General features: G+C 39.9%; 1 protein-coding gene across 2 annotated transcripts in view; it reads left to right on the top strand.

Annotated features, from left to right (window-relative positions):
- The first annotated feature begins 475 nt into the window (after positions 1 to 475).
- Positions 476 to 18,395, top strand: part of TPX2 (TPX2 microtubule nucleation factor) — a 54,350-nt gene continuing 36,430 nt past the window's right edge. The window contains exons 1-3 of one of the 2 annotated variants that reach the window (XM_069495448.1): positions 476 to 798; positions 3,096 to 3,209; positions 15,595 to 15,755. In XM_069495448.1, the coding sequence (XP_069351549.1) occupies positions 15,650 to 15,755 (106 nt within the window). In that variant the 5' untranslated portion in view covers positions 476 to 798; positions 3,096 to 3,209; positions 15,595 to 15,649. Of the gene's footprint in view, positions 799 to 3,095; positions 3,210 to 15,594; positions 15,756 to 18,395 lie in introns of those variants that run through there. The other variant, XM_069495449.1, reaches the window with a different exon arrangement.

Here is an 18,395-nt window from a genome sequence, read left to right as displayed (position 1 = left end):
TCCTTCCGGATTGGGAAGGAAGCTGGGGGCAAGTCTGTGTTGCTCGCAGCAGACTCCATGTTAAAACGAGGTGAGTTCCTATGTACATTCAAGGCAGAATGCATAACCACAGCAAGAATAATTTTTAAAAAATATAGTTTTCTTCCGTGAAAGCTTTGGGGAAGTTCAGGATGCGTGCTATTCTGTGGTCTAAACCGACTCCCGACCTCCTCAGTTGGTGCCACCTTTCTCAAATAGTTTGGAGCAGAGCATTCTGGTCTTTGTAGTCATGTCCCTAAGAGTTGTTCCAAAGGGCTCACGAAGCGTATGAGACTACATTTCCCAAGAGCCTCCGGGTTTGTGTTTGCCTGTGCCTCCTCCTGACTTCCGGCGTTGCTGCGATTTCCAGGGCCAATCGGTGGACTTGGATTGTCTTCCCGGCGCTCTGATTGGCGCATTCGACTGGGGTTCCTGGGTTCAAATTTTCAACGATAGTGAATGAGTCCCGCGGCGGCTTTGCGGGTTCTTCGTTGTCAGAGCAGGGGCGAGGTGAGCTGTGGGAGAAGAAGGGGGAGAAAGTGGGGCGCGGGGTTCCCTTCTCCCTGATTTTCGAACGGCTGGACTTCACCTCCCAGCCTCTATCGCTGCCCCCGCCTCTAGGCCTAGGCTCTGAGACGTTGCGGGGCTGGGGCGCCGCTCTGGCAGGGCAGGGCGGGAGCGGTGGCTTCGGGCCACCCTTCTCTTCGTGACAGTATTTTACCCTGAAGTCTGTCCGGAAAGTAAGGGGAAGGAGTTGCGGGAGGCTGACGACAAATAACGGTAACGACGTTTATTATTGCTATTAGCATGCTAGCGTGTAGTAAACTTTAACTGGACCGAGCACTCTGCCTGCCCTTTCCCATTTAATTTTCGCACCAAGGCAATGAAGTAGGTGCTATTCTTAACCGCCTATTACGAGGAGGAAACTGAGGCTCAGAATCTAGATAAATTTCGGAAAATGAGAAATAGAAGTGTGGCATTTGATGGAGGAAAACGTATGCAGTCACAATTACGTTTCAAAACTGCTAAGTAAGATAGGCGATAGAAGAACATAACTGAGGAGAGCTTAATTCCATCTGGAATTCTCTTTTATTTGAGATTTTAAATTCATTCTGTTATCCGTATTTGTCCAGCCCTCCCTCTTTGTATCCAATCACTAGGTGTTACCGCCTTTCTCATTTCCTTCCTTAGAACATTTTAGATTGGAGGGGGAAGGAAAACTGTGAACTAGGTTATAATATTGTAGGATCAGTTTATATCCCCTATTTTCTTCATATATGGTTTCTTTTTTTCACATACACTTTTCTAGTAGTTCAATAGCAAGGACTCCCCCAAATCAGCTTAGCGAAATTTAGCTTAGGCGAAAAGAGGATTTTTGACTCTGATTTTGCTATAAGGTCATCTTTCGGTGTACTTCCTGGTTCACCCTTCCCTTGTCTTGGTATCCTCTGGCCTTTCTTTGAATTTCTCTCACTCATCAGATGTTGTCAAAAATAGGCTATTTGCTGCTGTAATAAGGATATTCTTTTCTTGTGGTCTCAGTGTATTATACCACCTGTCAAGCTACCCCCAAGTCATACTTAAGTATCCTTGGTCGGTTTGGGTGTGTCAATTCAGTTTTAAGCTGGCATTCTTGGATCAAAATTATGTGGCTCCTGGCTAACTTAGCCAATTGATTGATCTTTGAGGGTGTACTGTGTGCTCAGATTGGTGTTAGATATTGTGGGTATACAGATGTGTGAGGTACTCTAGGGTTTTCTGGTATGCTTAGGGACAAAAAGATTGTTTCAAATTGACGAATTACAATCAGAGTAAGACAAGACAATGTCTGAGTGCTCTACTGTTTTGTATTGTAAGTGTCCTGGCAATTTAGAGGTGAGGGAGGTCAAGCGCCAGTTTTGTGTCCACCTGCTTCACAAAACCACCCTTGCCACCCTAGGCAAACTGGCTCTTGATAAGCAGAGTTTGGTTAGACTGGGATTAGAACTGTCCCGGTGCGTAGGAATTACCCACCAAATATCTGTGGAATTGGTTAGGCACGAGGGCACTGTCTAAATTGACTGCAAAATCGCAGGTATGAAAAACTGGATCGTATTCAATTAGGTTGGTAAATTTGTTTACACTTTCAAATTATTTAATAAAATAGAGTTATTTTGGCCAGCTTTATGCCTAAATCTGTATATTCCAGCCTTGATAAAATTAATTTATTCTACAGTTGCAATAAAGCTTGTCCAGGATTATGTGGGAAAATCCTTTATTTCTTGTTTAGGTACCAGGAAATGTTCAGGGTTCTTCTACATTCCCTATTTATTTTTCCTTCGGCCTTTCCTGGGTGTCTTTCCTAATTCTTTTTGAATTCCTAGGGAAGAAAGAAGGAGGGGAGATTTACATACCCTTTGACAAACTTAATTTTCTTTGCTCTGGGTAAATTTAGGAAGCAGAATTGACTATCCGCAGATTGAACAGCACAAGCAATTCTGTGAATAGATCTGTATTTGAGACAGACATAGAGATTAGCAGCCCAAGGTACTTTGTGAAAAAAGGATAAATAACGGAGGAAGGGTTCTGTTCTTGTTTGTTTGCATAGGGAAACTTGGTAAAGGGGAAAGAAGCTAAAGATTAGTAAGAAAAGTATAAACTTGTATCTAGAAGGCTAGAAGATAACTGTGGAAATTAAAAAGTAATGTTATTTGTACTTTTTTTTTTTTTTTTTAGTAAAAGAAAGTATTAATAGTTTGTCCACATTTTAGGTAAACCTACTATTTGTCCTGATGTTTGAATAGGATAGAAATGCATACTATCACTCCATGGTGTCAGTGTTGCTAAACTGCAGCCTTTGGAAAGGTTGCTTTAAAGTAGGAATACGTAAAATCAAAGACATCAGGAGACAGCAAATGTGCACTGAATAGTCTGTTAAGAAGTTTGGCATGTTTTAAGAGCCTTGCTATCTAGCTCTCAGAAGTACCTTTTGGTTTTGAAGGTATATCCTTGGTTTTTTATAGCCTCTTCCTATTCTCTGTTAACCTTTTTTACTGCAGAGAATTTGAACCTGTTTCATTACCTTTCGCTGCTTCCAGATTCTTGATAAGTATTTGCCAGACTTCAAGATTTCAGAAAAGAGGTGAAAGAGTATATTGCAACTTTGAGTCAAGCCTGTAGGCAAGTGGACTGACAGACCAATTAAACAACAGGTAAGGCAGTGTCACAGTGAGTTACATTAAAAAAGAATAAGAGGAACGTTAATATGTCAGCTTCATAAGTGTTTAAATAACTTTAATGTATCTTTATAAAGTAATACACATTTTGGAAGGAAATTTATTTTCTGTGGAAAAGCAAAAAGAAAATAAAATCACCCACTGTCCCACCTCTCATATAAACTGTGGCTAACATTTTAATAGATTTCTTTATAATTTTTTTTTTTACAGTCATTACTTGGTATCTGTGAGGGATTGTTCTAGGAGCTTCCTCCTATACCAAAATTCAAGGATGCTCAAGGCCCTGTTATAAAATGACATGTTGTATATGCACATAACCTATGCACATCCTCCCATATATTTTATTTTATTTTATTTTTTCTTTTTTTTACTCAGACAGGCATCGACTCCCATGTATTTTAAATCCTCTCTAGAGTACTTATAATACCTAATACAATGTAAATGCTATTTAAATAGTCATTATGCTGTATTGTTTAAGGAATGACAAGAAAAAAGTCAGTTTCAGTGCAGACAACAGTTTTTTTTCCCCCCAATCTGTGGCTGTTCAATCCATGGATGTGGAACCCCCAGATAGGGAGGGCCAACTGAATTTGGTTAAAATAAATATCATACACCAAAAATCCTTTTTACTTTTTTTTGTTTCCACTTAATAATCAGGTTGTGAGTATTTTCTCATGTCATTAATTTATTTTTTTTATTATGTTTTATTTTTTTGAGACAGAGTCTCACTCTGTTGCTCAGGCTAGAGTGCCATAGCATCAGCCTACCTCACAGTAACCTCAAACTCCTGGGCTCAAGTGATCCTCCTGCCTCAGCCTCCCGAGTAGCTGAGACTACAGGCCCAAACCACCATGCCCGGCTAATTTTTTGTTTCTATTTTTAGTTGTCCGGCTAATTTTTTTCTATTTTTAGTAGAGACGGGGTCTCACTCTTGCTCAGGCTAGTCTTGAACTCCTGAGCTCAAGTAATCCACCCACCTCAGCCTCCCAGAGTGCTAGAATTACAATCATGAGCCACCACGCCTGACTAAGAATGCGTATTTTTAAGACTTGCTACATAACACCAAATTGCCTTATAGGAAGTTTATGCTGATTTACATACCCACTATAACGGTAGATATTCACATAGGCACAAATGTATATTCTTTTTTTATTTTTTTGAGACAGAGTCTCACTCTCTTGCCTGGGCTAGAGCGCCATGGTGTCAGCCTAGCTCACAGCAACCTCAAACTCCTAGGCTCAAGTGATCCTCCTGCCTCAGCCTCCTGGGTAGCTGGGACTACAGGCACGCGCTGCCATGCCTGGCTAATTTTTTCTATTTTTAGTTTGGCTAATTTCTTTGTATTTTTTTTTTTTTTTTTTTTTTTTTTTAGTAGAGATGGGGGTCTTACTCTTGCTCAGGCTGGTTTCGAACTCCTGAGCTCAAGCGATCCTCCTGCCTCAGCCTCCCAGAGTATTAGGATTACAGGCATCAGCCACAGCACCCAACCCAATGTATAATCTTAAAATAGGTAATACATTCGCATGGTGCCAAAATGAAAATAATATAAAAGATTTATAGTTAAAAAAATCTTCCTTTGATCCTGTCACTTTTGTCTTCACTCCCTACCATCCTATAGGTAAACATTTGGATTAGGTTCTTGAGTTTGTGTGTGTATATACATTTCTTAAGCCAGATAAACTTTTGAAGGGTATAAATCTCTACAAGACTAAGTGATTGCCATTTGACTAGGATTGTAACCTCCTGCAGCCCCACTGTCAACCCTTATAAAGTCTTTCTGCTTCTTACTATTGGAATATTAGAGCACTTTGGTATTCTACAAAGATTTCCTTATAGTATTTTACAAAGATCTCCGTCATTATTTGGCCTAGAGGTAAACAACATTACTGATTCCTATCCAGGTTCTATTAGTTGCTTAGGAATGGATTATGGTTTGTTGAGTTATATGGATAAATTAAAACAGAACTAAGATTGTAATCCTTAAAAAGGTGATATGAAACTTGTAAGTTTGGGAGAGAAAAATTTATTTGCTTGAGGTTTCTGGACAGTGATGAATTTGAACAAGTGTCCATGTGTCCTGTGCTGACTTCTGAGTGCTTGGACAGTGAGGGATTGTCATTGGATTTTAAATTGACCCAATTTTGGAAGCTTCATAGATCTGTTTCTGTAAACAGATCCGATTTCAACATAGAAGTTAGCAAACATAAATGTGGAAACACAAAGTCCATTAAACTTCCTTCAGACTTACTTTGAGACTTTGACTAACAGTTAAAATTGCACTTTGGATTAATGTTGCCATTTACTGATTCCTGCTAATCCCTTATATACAAGAAAAAAAAATGTAGGTGTTTTCTCCCTGGGTAAGATGAAAATAACTCCACTCTATTTTACTCCTGGTAATGTAACAAGATCTCTTATTCCTTATGAAAGTAGGAGAGGATGTCCCTGGGGAAATGGCACTGCCTGGGATGGGACCATCTTAATTAACTATACTTCTAATGAAGTCTTGATTTACTCTGTTTGTTCTATTACATTACCAATTGTTTAACTCACGATTTCCCCTCTAATAGAAATAGGCAAGGCACATCTCACAAATTGGATAGCAAGGTGCTTGAGAGCATCTATCACATCAAAGTCTTTGTTTTGCTTAGGAGTTGCTAGTCCACTATTTCAGCCCTGCTCAGAATGCACCCTCTTGCAGCTTTCCCCCACCCCCCTGGGCCTGCACCTTTTGATTTATAGAGCTTGTCAAGACTAGTTATTTTTGGTTTGAGCATGAGGAGAGATGGGAGGCAATGGGAGGTTAATTTCAGATGAATCTGGGAACAGGTTACATTGCTTCTTCTGCAGTCTTCCTCATGTGTCTTCCCCTTCCATTCTTACCCCTGTCATTTATCTCTGCCCCCAGAAAAAGTGAACATGCAGCCTGTAGAGCTCTGCAGGTCAGTCTGTATCTTTTAGGTATTTCTCCTACCAGGAAGCCTTGTCCGACTCTCCTACAGCCTATTTTCCTTCTCTGTACTTCCAGAGTACCCTCTATTTATGCACCATTACAACAAGATCACGATTATATATATCCTTTTAGCCTTTGTTTTTTGGAAACAAAAATGGCCTATATGATTATGATAGATGGCATTTAATAGGCAGTTTTAAAAGGAACCTAACTAGTTCATAGCATATGGGATAGGCTTTTTCCTTGCGTCTGTGGTAGGGTTATTGGTCATTAATAGCTATTTCTCCACCCAGAATGTTTCTAGTTTTGCAGAAGTCTGAAGCTATGGTGGATTCAGATAATTTTGAAATGTGAAGCTGATTCTCTTGCTTGGCAGCTTGGCAGCTTGATTTGTTTGGGGGAATGTGGTTGACGCATGTGCCCTTTTTTTTTTTTAGTGAGACTTGTTGACAGAAATTCAATCTTGATTAAGGGGTGCAGGAAGGCATCCAGTTCCCACCATGCTTGGGGCTCTCTCATTTAAACAGCTGCCTTTGACTCTTGCGGGTTCTATTTCTCCCTAGGCCCTGTGGACTTTAATTCTTGAAGATTTCACATCCTCATATTTATTATTTGTTGGGGAAGCAGCGTGGTAAAACTGTCATGACCCAGTATTTACTCTTGATTTTCTTCGTGTAGCTGTGCTATATCAGCCTTCATCTAAGAGAGTCAGACTTCTCTATGGATATGTATTTGTTTATCTGTTCCCTTTTTGCAAGTAGAGGAGATGGTCTCCTGAGTTGGCCATCCTAAATCAAAAGAGAGCTCAAAAGTAGCTTTCTAAAAAACAGAAAAATAATATTTCGGTTTTAAAATTTCACCTAAATAAAGATTAGGTGTACTTAGGTTTGCGCCTCTTACCTTTTACCCTCCACAATCAAATGTAGTCCTTGACCTCAGAGGAAAGCCTTTCTTCTTCTGATGCTTGAAAACCCTCTTCATAGTCTCTTTTACTGTAGAATATCCACTGAGAGGTTCTCACTAACCTCCATCTTGTGTAGAGCAAAAACTTTTTATGCAAAAGTACACACTTAGAAAAAGAGGGATCTTTTTTCTTTCTTTCTTTCTTTTTTTAATTTTATGGGAAGATTCAGTCCAGCGCTTTCCCAATATATTTAGAATAGGATTTTTAATTTACCAAACTTTTCTTTATGAACAACTTGTCAGGAATGCTTCGTTTTTATATAGAGCAGAATTTATTTGTATTTGTCTAGCAGGTTGGTATAATTTGGTTATCTACCTCCTTTGTGAAGGAATATTTATAGGAAAACTCTGGGCATTTAAAGAGACCCCAGATTTTGGACTCCTACAGACCTGGTCTTTTTATTTTTACATTTTTGGGTTTTTATTTGTATTTTTTTTTTTTTTGAGACAGAGTCTCACTCTGTTGCCTGGGCTAGAGTGAGTGCCGTGGCGTCAGTCTAGCTCACAGCAACCTCAAACTCCTGGGCTTAAGCGATCCTACTGCCTCAGCCTCCCGAGTAGCTGGGACTACAGGCATGCGCCACATGCCCAGCTAATTTTTTGTATATATATATTTTAGTTGTCCATGTAATTTCTTTCCATTTTTAGTAGAGACAGGGTCTCACTCTTGATCAGGCTGGTCTTGAACTCTTGACCTTGAGCGATCCACCCGCCTCGGCCTCCCAGAGTGCTAGGATTACAGGCGTGAGCCACTGCGCCCGGCCTGTTGTTGTTGATATATCATAGTTGTACATATTTTGGAGGTACATGTGTTATTTTGTTACATGTATGACCTAGTCTTTTCAAAACTCAATGCTACCACCTATTAGTTTGGTAATTTTGGAGTAGCTTATATTCTCTGAGCTTGCTTCATTTATAAAATGGTGATGATACTATCTATAGTCTATATTATAATGCAGTTTAAATGAGATGATTTATGTGAAGTACCTAGTAAGGTGCTTGGCCTGCACCAACAGTATTCGGAAGTTATTATCTATAAATCATTTTGTCTCTTGCTCTGTGACATTTGTTATTTATCTATTTAAATGTCTATATTTAAATAAATATTAGAGGCAGTGGATAAGAACACAACCTTTAGTGCCTGGCTCTGCTACTTCTTAGCTGTATGACTGTGAGCAAGTAGTAAATCTCTCTGTGCCTCAGTTTCCTCATCTGTAAAATGAAGATAATAACAGTACCTTCTTTATAGGATTATTGTGAGGATTTATTGAGTTACTATATGTAAAAGCACTGCCTACAGTTTCTGGCATGTCCTAAGTACTCAGTAATTAATAACTTATTATTTTTAACATTTTCTTTTCTTCCTTTTTTTTTTTCTTGTTTGAGACAGAGTTTCACTCTTGCTTAGGCTAGTCTTGAACTACTGACCTCAAGCAATCCTCCCACCTGGATCCTCCCACCTGGGCCTCCCAGAGTGCTAGAATTACAGGCATGAGCCACTGTGTCCGGCCTAACTTCTTCAAGTTTATATATCTTTTTATGAATTCAGTGCCTAGGAATCATTTTTATTTCTATATGGAAATATTAGAAAGAGAATATGTAACATTTGGACAAATTGTTAGTAGACAATTTATAGACCATAAAAATGGGGAGCATTATTTCCAAAAATCAAGAGATTTGACAATTATTGCTGCATTAGAATATTTATGGCTGGGTGTGGTGGCTTACACCTATAATCCTAGCACTTAGGGATGCTAAGGTGGGAGAATCACTTGAGGTCCGGAGTTCAAGACTAGCCTGAGCAACATAGAGAGACCCTGTCTCTACAAAAAATAGAAAAAATTAGCCAGGCGTGGTGGTGCACTCCTGTAGTCTCAGCTACATGGGTGGCTGAGGCAGGAGAATCACTGGGGCCCAGGAGTTTGAGGTTTCGGTGAGCTAAGAACATACCACTGCCATTGTGCCCTGGCAACAAAGAGAGACCCTGTCTCCAAAAAACAAAAAAGAATATTTAATGAAAATTCCAGGAAGCCCAGTGTCGTCTGGACTGCAAACATAGGTTTAGGGGAAAACAAATACTGTTTAAGCAGTTTTTTAAACTGAAAAGATACGCATTTATATAATAAAACATATTCAAGGAGTATCAAAATTCATATAGTGAAAATATTTCCCTTAACCCAGAGCTCCCAGCTCCCTTCACAGACCCAGTTACTGTTTGCACTTGTGTCTCCTTCCACGAATACATATTGTGAGTATATATTGCCTTTTCTTTCTTTTTAAAACAGATGGGAATACACTCTTTTCCATTTTGCTTTCCTCACTTAATAGCTCTTGGAACTCATTCTGTACATTTCACCACATTTACTCAGTTACCTAATCTTAAAGTTTCTTAATATTTCATTATGCAGTTTTGCCATAATTTATTCAACCAATCTCCTGTTGGTGGGATTTGGGTTTTTAGTTTTTTTTGGCTTTTATGAACAGTGTTACAGTGAACTTTCTTATATACGTACCTGTGAGGTAAATTTCTACATTTGGTAAGATCTATCAAAAGTAAAAATGCAAATTGCCCTCTAAAGAGCTAGCAGTATATCTTCATAATTAAAAAAGAAAATGGGCCTGGCGAGGTGGCTCTCGCCTGTAATCCTAGCACTCTGGGAGGCCGAGGCGGGTGGATCGCTCAAGGTCAGGAGTTTGAGACCAGCCTGAGCAAGAGTGAGACCCCGTCTCTACTAAAAATAGAAAGAAATTATATGGACAACTAAAATATATATATACAAAAAATTAGCCGGGCATGGTGGCGCATGCCTGTAGTCCCAGCTACTCAGGAGGCTGAGGCAGTAGGATCGCTTAAGCCCAGGAGTTTGAGGTTGCTGTGAGCTAGACTGACGCCACGGCACTCACTCTAGCCCGGGCAAAAGAGTGAGACTCTGTCTCAAAAAAAAAAAAAAAAAAAAAAAAAGAAAATGGGCCTGGCGAGGTGGCTCTCGCCTGTAATCCTAGCACTCTGGGGGCCAAGGCGGGCGGATTGTTTGAGCTCAGGAGTTCGAGACCAGCCTGAGCAAGAGCGAGACCCTGTCTCTGCTAAAAAATAGAAAGAAATTATATGGACAACTAAAAATATATATAGAAAAAAATTACCTGGGCATAGTGGCGCATGCCTGTAGTCCCAGCTACTCGGGAGGCTGAGGGGGGAAGATCACTTGAGCCCAGGAGTTTGAGGTTGCTGTGAGCTAGGCTGATGCCACGGCACTCTAGCCTGGGCAACAGAGTGAGACTCTGTCTCAAAAAAAAAAAAAAAAAAAAAAAAATCATAAAATTAAAAAAAAAAAAGGAAGAAAAAAGAATGTGAAGGGTTAAAGTTGAACACTTTCCAGGTGGTTTTCAGCAGCATGCTTTGTAGGAATCATGGTGTTTAGAAGGCTAAATGGGGTTGCTGCATATTACATTCCTGCCTCATCCCTCCCCCAGCTTCATTACATTCCTGCCTGGGAAACATTCCCAGTGACCCAGGTTAGCCATTAAGATCATGGGAATCCAAGATTTTCCCATGTCTCCTAGCATGTTTGTTCATAAGAACAGGAAAACTTCCTCCTTGCAGTAAGGGAATTTTAACTACTGTTAGTCACTGTGGAATCTTTCACTCATGGTCCTTTGAATAGAAATGTAGTCAAGGAGAGGAAAGGTATAAGCTGTGATAATACCTTATGGTAGTGTATTTCATAGTACTTGAAATAGCTAATTAGTTGTTTATGGGAAGTAGCTAGGCAGAGAGAGTGACTTGCCTGTTTTCATATACATGTAGTAAATGTCAGAGGTAGGGCTAGAATTCTGGACTTCTATGTTAGTTGGAATTGTTTTTGGCTGTAAGTGATGGAAAAATGTGACTGTAATGGCTTATAGAAAAAGATTATTGTTTTTTTCACATGAGAAGTTTGGAGGTAGGTGGTTGCTGATATTTTATCATCAGTGATCAGTAGCTTAGTTGGTTGGTCCAAGTACAGTGGTGTTTACAATTAATCAGACACGACCAGTTAACAGATTCCTTTGTTCCTTCTCCACTCCCACTGCTTCACTTGACCAGCCTTAAAAAAAAAAATTATTTAAAAAAAAGATGGGCCGGACGCGGTGGCACACGCCTGTAATCCTAGCACTCTGGGAGGCCGAGGTGGGCGGATTGTTTGAGCTCAGGAGTTTGAGACCAGCCTGAACAAGAGCGAGACCCCATCTCTACTAAAAATAGAAAGAAATTATATAGACAGCTAAAAATATATATAGAAAAAATTAGCCGGGCATGGTGGCACATGCCTGTAGTCCCAGCTACTCGGGAGGCTGAGACAGGAGGATCCCTTGAGCTCAGGAGTTTGAGGTTGCTGTGAGCTAGGCTGACGCCACGGCACTCACTCTAGCCTGGGCAACAGAGTGAGACTCTGTCTCAAAAAAAAAAAAATAAAATAAAAAAAAAATAAAATAAAATAAAAAAAAGATGAACAGTAGCTTAGTGTTGTCAAGGCCTATGTCTATTCTCTTGGCCATCTACTCATGTATACAAGATGGCTGCTGTAGCTCTAGACATTACATCTGCCTTTAAGGCAAGAAGAAGGGTAAAGGGAAAGTGCAGGAACAAGAGCTATAGCTATATCAGGAAAGTAAAAATTTTTGTATGAATCCCTCAGATTCTTGCTTAGTTTTTATGGGCAGCCAGAACTATCCCATAGCTATTCTAAGCTTTGAAGGTGGCTATCAAGGAGGTCACTTCCATTTTAATATACCAACTACTGTTTTGATGATGTTCAATGAAAAACATTTATTTATTTATTGATTTATTGATTTATTTTTGAGACAGAGTCTCACTTTGTTGCCCAGGCTAGAGTGAGTGCCGTAGCATCAGCTTAGCTCACAGCAACCTCAAACTCCTGGGCTTAAGCGATCCTACTGCCTCAGCCTCCCGAGTATCTGGGACTACAGGCATGTACCACTATGCCCGGCTAATTTTTTCTATATAGATTTTTTTTAGTTGTCCATATAATTTCTTTCTATTTTTAGTAGAGACGGGGTCTCGCTCTTGCTTAGGCTGGTCTTGAACTCTTGACCTTGAGCGATCCACCGGCCTCGGCCTCCCAGAGTGCTAGGATTACAGGCGTGAGCCACCGCGCCCGGCCTCAATGAAAAACATTTAATCATAGCTTGACTTCAGCCATGATAATCTCTAATTCTCTTCATACTTACAGTTCATACTATATAATTTAGACATTGTATACTCTTATTTATTGGGTGTGTGATAGGACGTTAGTTCCTATGTAGATGTTAAGTTCCTTTGTATCTGGGACTAGATCTTCTGCTTGTTGTGTGAGGACATAGAATTTCAAGAAAGGAATTCAGATATTATCAAGCCTACATGTAATGGCCCGTAGCAAGTGTACAGTATAAGTGAACCACTAGCAAAGAGTTTGTTGACTTAAATTGAATAATGAAGGTAGAAATGGGGGAGAGTGGAAAATTTAGAGTGGGGATAATCATTAACCCCTGTTCAGGGCAAAAGACTATGGAGAATGGATTTACTTGGACATAGAGACCTTAGCTACATTAACATGCTTTCTAATTCACAAGGTAAAAGGGCAGATAAGGGAAGAACAATGCACTGAAGTCAGGAGCCTCAGTTCTAGATCTAGCTCTGTTTTTACATAACTGTGATATTGGGCAAGTCATTTAATCTATCTGATCTTGAGCTTCCTCTAGGATGGGGAATCATAATTGCTGCTCTACAGGATTGTTGTGAGCATTAGAAATAGTACATATTTAGGCTGGGCGCGGTGGTTCATGCCTTGTAATCCTAGCACTTTGGGTGACTGAAGCAGGAGGATCACTTGAGCCCAGGAGTTTGAGATTGCGGTGAGCTATGATGATGCCACTGCACTCTAGCCTGGGTGACACACGAGACCTTATCTCAAAAAAAAAGAAAAGAAAAAAAAAAAGAAGGAAAGGAAGAAAAAGAAAGAAAGAAAGAAAAAAAGAAATAGTAAATATTTAGTACTTCATGGTACCTGGCATGTGCCTTTGGCAACTGTTTTTTTTTTTTTTTTTTTTTTTTTTTCTTTTTTGAGACAGAGTCTCACTCTGTTGCCCAGGCCAGAGTGCCGTGGCGTCAGCCCAGCTCACAGCAACCTCAAACTCCTGGGCTCAAGCGGTCCTACTGCCTAGCCTCCCGAGTAGCTGGGACTACAGGCATGTGCCACCATGCCCAGCTAATTTTTCTATATATATATTTTTAGCTGTCCATATAATTTCGTTCTATTTTTAGTAGAGACAGGGTCTCACTCTTGCTCACGCTGGTCTCGAACTCCTGAGCTCAAACGATCCACCCACCTCGGCCTCCGGCAACTGTTTTGTACCATTAGTATTATTGTTGTATGATCTTGGAGAATCCTTTATGCTTTAATTAATACTTACCTATAAATTGCAAAGGTTAGGTGTTATCTAAGATTCCTCCCACTTCTAAAATGTCGTGTTTCTGCACTAAGTCCCTCAGTTAGAGCATTGTTATAAAGATATTTGTGGAATTCTGGCTGCAGTTAGTTCATAGGAGAGGCCATGGGAAGATGAAGTTCTCTGATATCTAGATTTATATCAGTATATAAACCAAATATTTATTATAACAAATATTTCCGGAGACACTGTAAGCCCGGAAGTGTCTTCTGAATTACCCTAGTCCGCTGATAGAAGCTATGAAATGCTGGCCAAACCACTGAGCAGCAGTGTAGGGTGGGTGTAACTAATCTCATGATTTGTCTCAGAGCATGGCTAGAGTGGTATAGTTAGAGAAAATGAGCACTGAAGGCTGTTAGTGCCCAGAGTTGGTGACAGCTTGGGGAACTGGCACATTCCTTTGGTAATGTGTCATTCTTCTGATGAACATTTTCACAGTATGTTTCAAGAGCTTCTGACCCAGCAATTCCACCCCTTAGGGTTTATCTTAAGGGACGAATTGTGGATGTGCACAGAAATTTAACTACGAAGATAGTTCTCCACCAGTATCTTTAAAGCAAAAATATTGGAAAAGGGCTAAAAATAGAGGATAAGTAATTATGGTACAGCCATTAATTGATGATATGTCTATATTTATTGACACAGAAAAATGCAATATGAGAAACAAATTCAAAATGTCAGTGATTCATTTTTTACAATAAAATAACTGTGTGTGTGTGTGTGTATACATATAAGGGAGAAGAAGGAAGAAGTCTGGAATGGTGTGGCATGATAGACTTTTTTTAATAAAAGCTTTTTAATCTATTTTTTAATAAGCATGCATTTTTATAATAAAATAAGAGTTTAAATAAAGGTATTAATTTAATAGACGTTTATGCAAGTGATTACTGGTATCTACTTCCCTTCCAAGACACAGAATACTTTTAAGTACATGTTGTTCCCTGGATAAAGACAAATGGCTCATTGGGTTTCATAGGCAAATTGTTTGCCAGCGAGAGTGGCCTTTAGGCTATTTTTCACATTACTTTTTATTTTATTAACTAAATAGGGCTGGAGTGGGGCTGACTTTAAATTTAAACAGGTTTCCACAGGATACAGTGCAAAATTTTGTGCACACGAGTAGGTGTGGACCTGTTTCTTTGACTTGTTCCTGTTACTTATTCTGCATGTCGTTCCTTTTACGTGTATTTCGAAGTTGTTGTCTTCATACCTAGGAATAGTGTACTTTGAAAATATTTCTAAGGAAAGAAAACCTATATTTGACAAAACTGTACTGAACTCTTACTATGTATAAGGTACTGTTGGATGGATGAGGTAAACAGTAGTGAGTAAAATCTACCCTTGTCTTCAGGAACCTAGAATCTACTGGGAGAGACATTTATATAGTTGACTAATTTAAAATTGGATAATAAGTGTTATAGCGGAGTTATATATAAACAAAGCACTATGGCTTTGGAGAGGCAACAATTATGTGTAATAGGTGGAAATTGGGAAAGAGTTCATAGAGATTTTAATTGGACTTTGAATGATGAGTAAAATTTTGGTTGGTAGGTATAAAAATTAATGGTGTGTTTCAGAAATTGGGTTATTCAGGGCAGAGAGAAAGTAAACTGGATGAGAGGAGGCTAGAAATAAGAAAATGGTAGATTGAGGGAAAATAACATAATGAATGTAATATACCCAGCACAGTGCATGGCATATTGTAGGTACTTATCAAACTTTGACTCTTTCTAATTCCAAACACATTTATCGCAAAGAGTATCTTCACATTACCAAAAAAAAAAAAAAAGAAAGAAAGAAAGCTAATTTTTAGGTTGATTAGAAAAAGTGAGGCACATTTTCAGTAAATTCTGGGTGATTTACAAAATTGCAAACATGATCCTAAAACTAAAGTAATTGTGGGCAATCAATACCTCAGATTAATGTGCAACTAAGTTTCTGAACCATTTCTTTCTCCAGAAGGTCACCTGTTAAGAGATCCAAATACTCTTGCAAGAGTGCTCAGTGGGGAGCAATGTCACAAGTTGAAACCTCTTATTCCTATGATGCCCCCATGGACTTCATCAATTTTACATCTTTGGGTGATGAGGAAGATACTGAAAACGTAGATTCATGGTTTGGTAAGTGTCTGCTTTCTCTGGCCTTTTTTTGAGGGGATGGGGGCTGGAGGTCTGCACGCACACCTAGGATCTCTGGCCATTTTAAAGATTAGTGGCTTGCTTTATCCTGAGGACTTTTCAAAAATAGAAGGGATTGCAAGAAAATAAAATATAAACTCCTTTCTATACCAAGGCACTTTGTCATTCATATTATGATAGAAATAATTGAAATGCTCTGTATTTTAGTAATGAACTAGAAGTAAAAATCAATGTTATTTTGTAGTTCACAATGACAAATATTTAGGCTTTAGAGATACATGGGAAAATCCAGATGAAACAATGTTCACTGAAACTCTAGGACTGAAACCTGAATATAGTGATGCCAGCCACATAATGACTTTGTCTGTTATCATTGGGCATAGAGTATAATACCACAACTGAGATATTGACATTGATACAATCCACCAGTCTTTTTTTTTTTTTTTCAACATATTATGGAGGTACAAATGTTTAGGTTATGTATATTGCCCTTGCCCCCACCCTCAGTCAGAGCTTCAAGCGTGTCCATCCCCCAGATGGTGCGAATCGCACTCATTATGTAGGTATATACCCATCCTCTCCTCCCCACTGCCATCTGCCCGACACCCGATGAATGTTATTCCTATACGTGCACTTAGGTGTAGATCAGTTAAAACCAATTTGAAGGCCAGGTGCGGTGGCTCCCACCTGTAATCCTAGCACTCTGGGAGGCCGAGGCAGGAGGATCACTCAAGGTCAGAAGTTTGAGACCAGCCTGAGCAAGAGCGAGACCCTGTCTCTACTAAAAATAGAAAGAAATTAGCTGGACAACTACAAATAAATAGAAAAAAAAAATTAGCTGGGCATAGTGGTGCATGCCTGTAGTCTCAACTATTCAGGAGGTTGAGGCAGAAGGATTGCTTGAGCCCAGGAGTTTGAGGTTGCTGTGAGCTAGGCTGACGCCATGGCACTCTAGCCTGGGCAACAGAGCGAGACTCTGTCTCAAAAACAAAACAAAACAAAACAATTTGATGGTGAGTACATGTGGTGCTTATTTTTCCATTCTTGGGATACTTCACTTAATAGAATGGGTTCCAGCTCTATCCAGGATAATACAAGAGGTGCTATATCACCATTGTTTCTTGTAGCTGAATAGTACTCCATGGTATACATATACCACATTTTATTAATCCACTCATGTATTGATGGGCACTTGGGTTGTTTTCACATCTTTGCAATTGACAATCCACCAGTCTTACTCAGATTTCCCCAGCTTTATTTGTATGCATTTTTTTTGTGTATGCATATTAAGTTCTCTGCAATTTTGTTACCTGTATAGCTTCGTGTATCTGCCATCACAGTCAAAATATTGAATAGCTCTAACATCACAAGGATCTTTTGTGTTGCACTTTATACCTATGCTCATCTCTTTCCCACCACCTCTCTCCAAATTCATTTTTTTGTAGAGATGGGATCTTGCTGTGTTGCCCAGGCTAGTCTTTTTTTTTTTTTTTTTGAGACAGAGTCTCACTCTGTTGCCCAGGCTAGAGTGCCGTGGCGTCAGCCTAACTCACAGCAACCTCAAACTCCCAGGCTCAAGCAATCCTTCTGCCTCAGTCTCCCGAGTAGCTGGAACTACAGGCATGCGCTACCATGCTCGGCTAATTTTTTCTATATATATTTTTAGTTGTCCAGCTAATTTCTTTCTATTTTTAGTAGAGATTGGATCTCGCTCTTGCTCAGGCTGATCTTGAACTCCTGAGCTCGAGCAATCCTTCCACCTCGGCCTCCCAGAGTGCTAGGATTACAGGTGTGAGGCACCGCGCCTGGCCGCCCAGGCTAGTCTTGAACTCTTGGCCTGAAGCAATCCTCCCACCTTGCCTCCTAAAGTGTTTTCTTTTTTTGAGACTGTGTCTGGCTCTATTGCCTGGGCTGAAATGCCATGGCATCATTATGGCTTACTGTAACCTCAAACACCTGGGCTCAAATGATCCTCCTGCTTCAGCCTCCACAGTAGCTGCAACTATAGGCACATGCCACCATGCCCAGCCAATTTTTTCTTTCTTTCTTTCTTTTTTTTTTTTTTTTGAAACAGAGTCTTGCTCTGTCACACAGGCTAGAGTGCCATGGTATCAGCCTAGCTCACAGCAATTTCAAACTCAAGTGATCCTCCTGCCTTGACCTCCCAGAGTGCCAGGATTACAGGTGTGAGCCACTGTGCCTGGCCTCCATCCTCCTTATTAAGATAAATCAGGGCTGGGCGCGGTGGCTCACGCCTGTAATCCTAGCACTCTGGGAGGCCAAGGCAGGTGGATCACTCAAGGTCAGGAGTTCGAGACCAGCCTGAACAAGAGCGAGACCCCGTCTCTACTAAAAATAGAAAGAAATTATCTGGCCAACTAAAATATATATAGAAAAAATTAGCCGGGCATGGTGGCGCATGCCTGTAGTCCCAGCTACTTGGGAGGCTGAGGCTGTAGGATCGCTTGAGCCCAGGAGTTTGAGGTTGCTGTGAGCAAGGCTGTCGCCACGGCACTCACTCTAGCCCAGGCAACAAAGCGAGACTCTGTCTCAAAAAAAAAAAGGAAATATTAGCATAACAATATATTAAATGTAGTTTGGAAGGAAAAAATTGATCCCACT

This window comes from Eulemur rufifrons, chromosome 20 (genome assembly GCF_041146395.1).
Source record: "Eulemur rufifrons isolate Redbay chromosome 20, OSU_ERuf_1, whole genome shotgun sequence".
Classification (NCBI taxonomy): domain Eukaryota; kingdom Metazoa; phylum Chordata; class Mammalia; order Primates; family Lemuridae; genus Eulemur; species Eulemur rufifrons.
The sequence above is the reverse complement of the archived record's forward strand: the minus strand, read 5'-3'. Positions and strand labels throughout refer to the sequence as shown.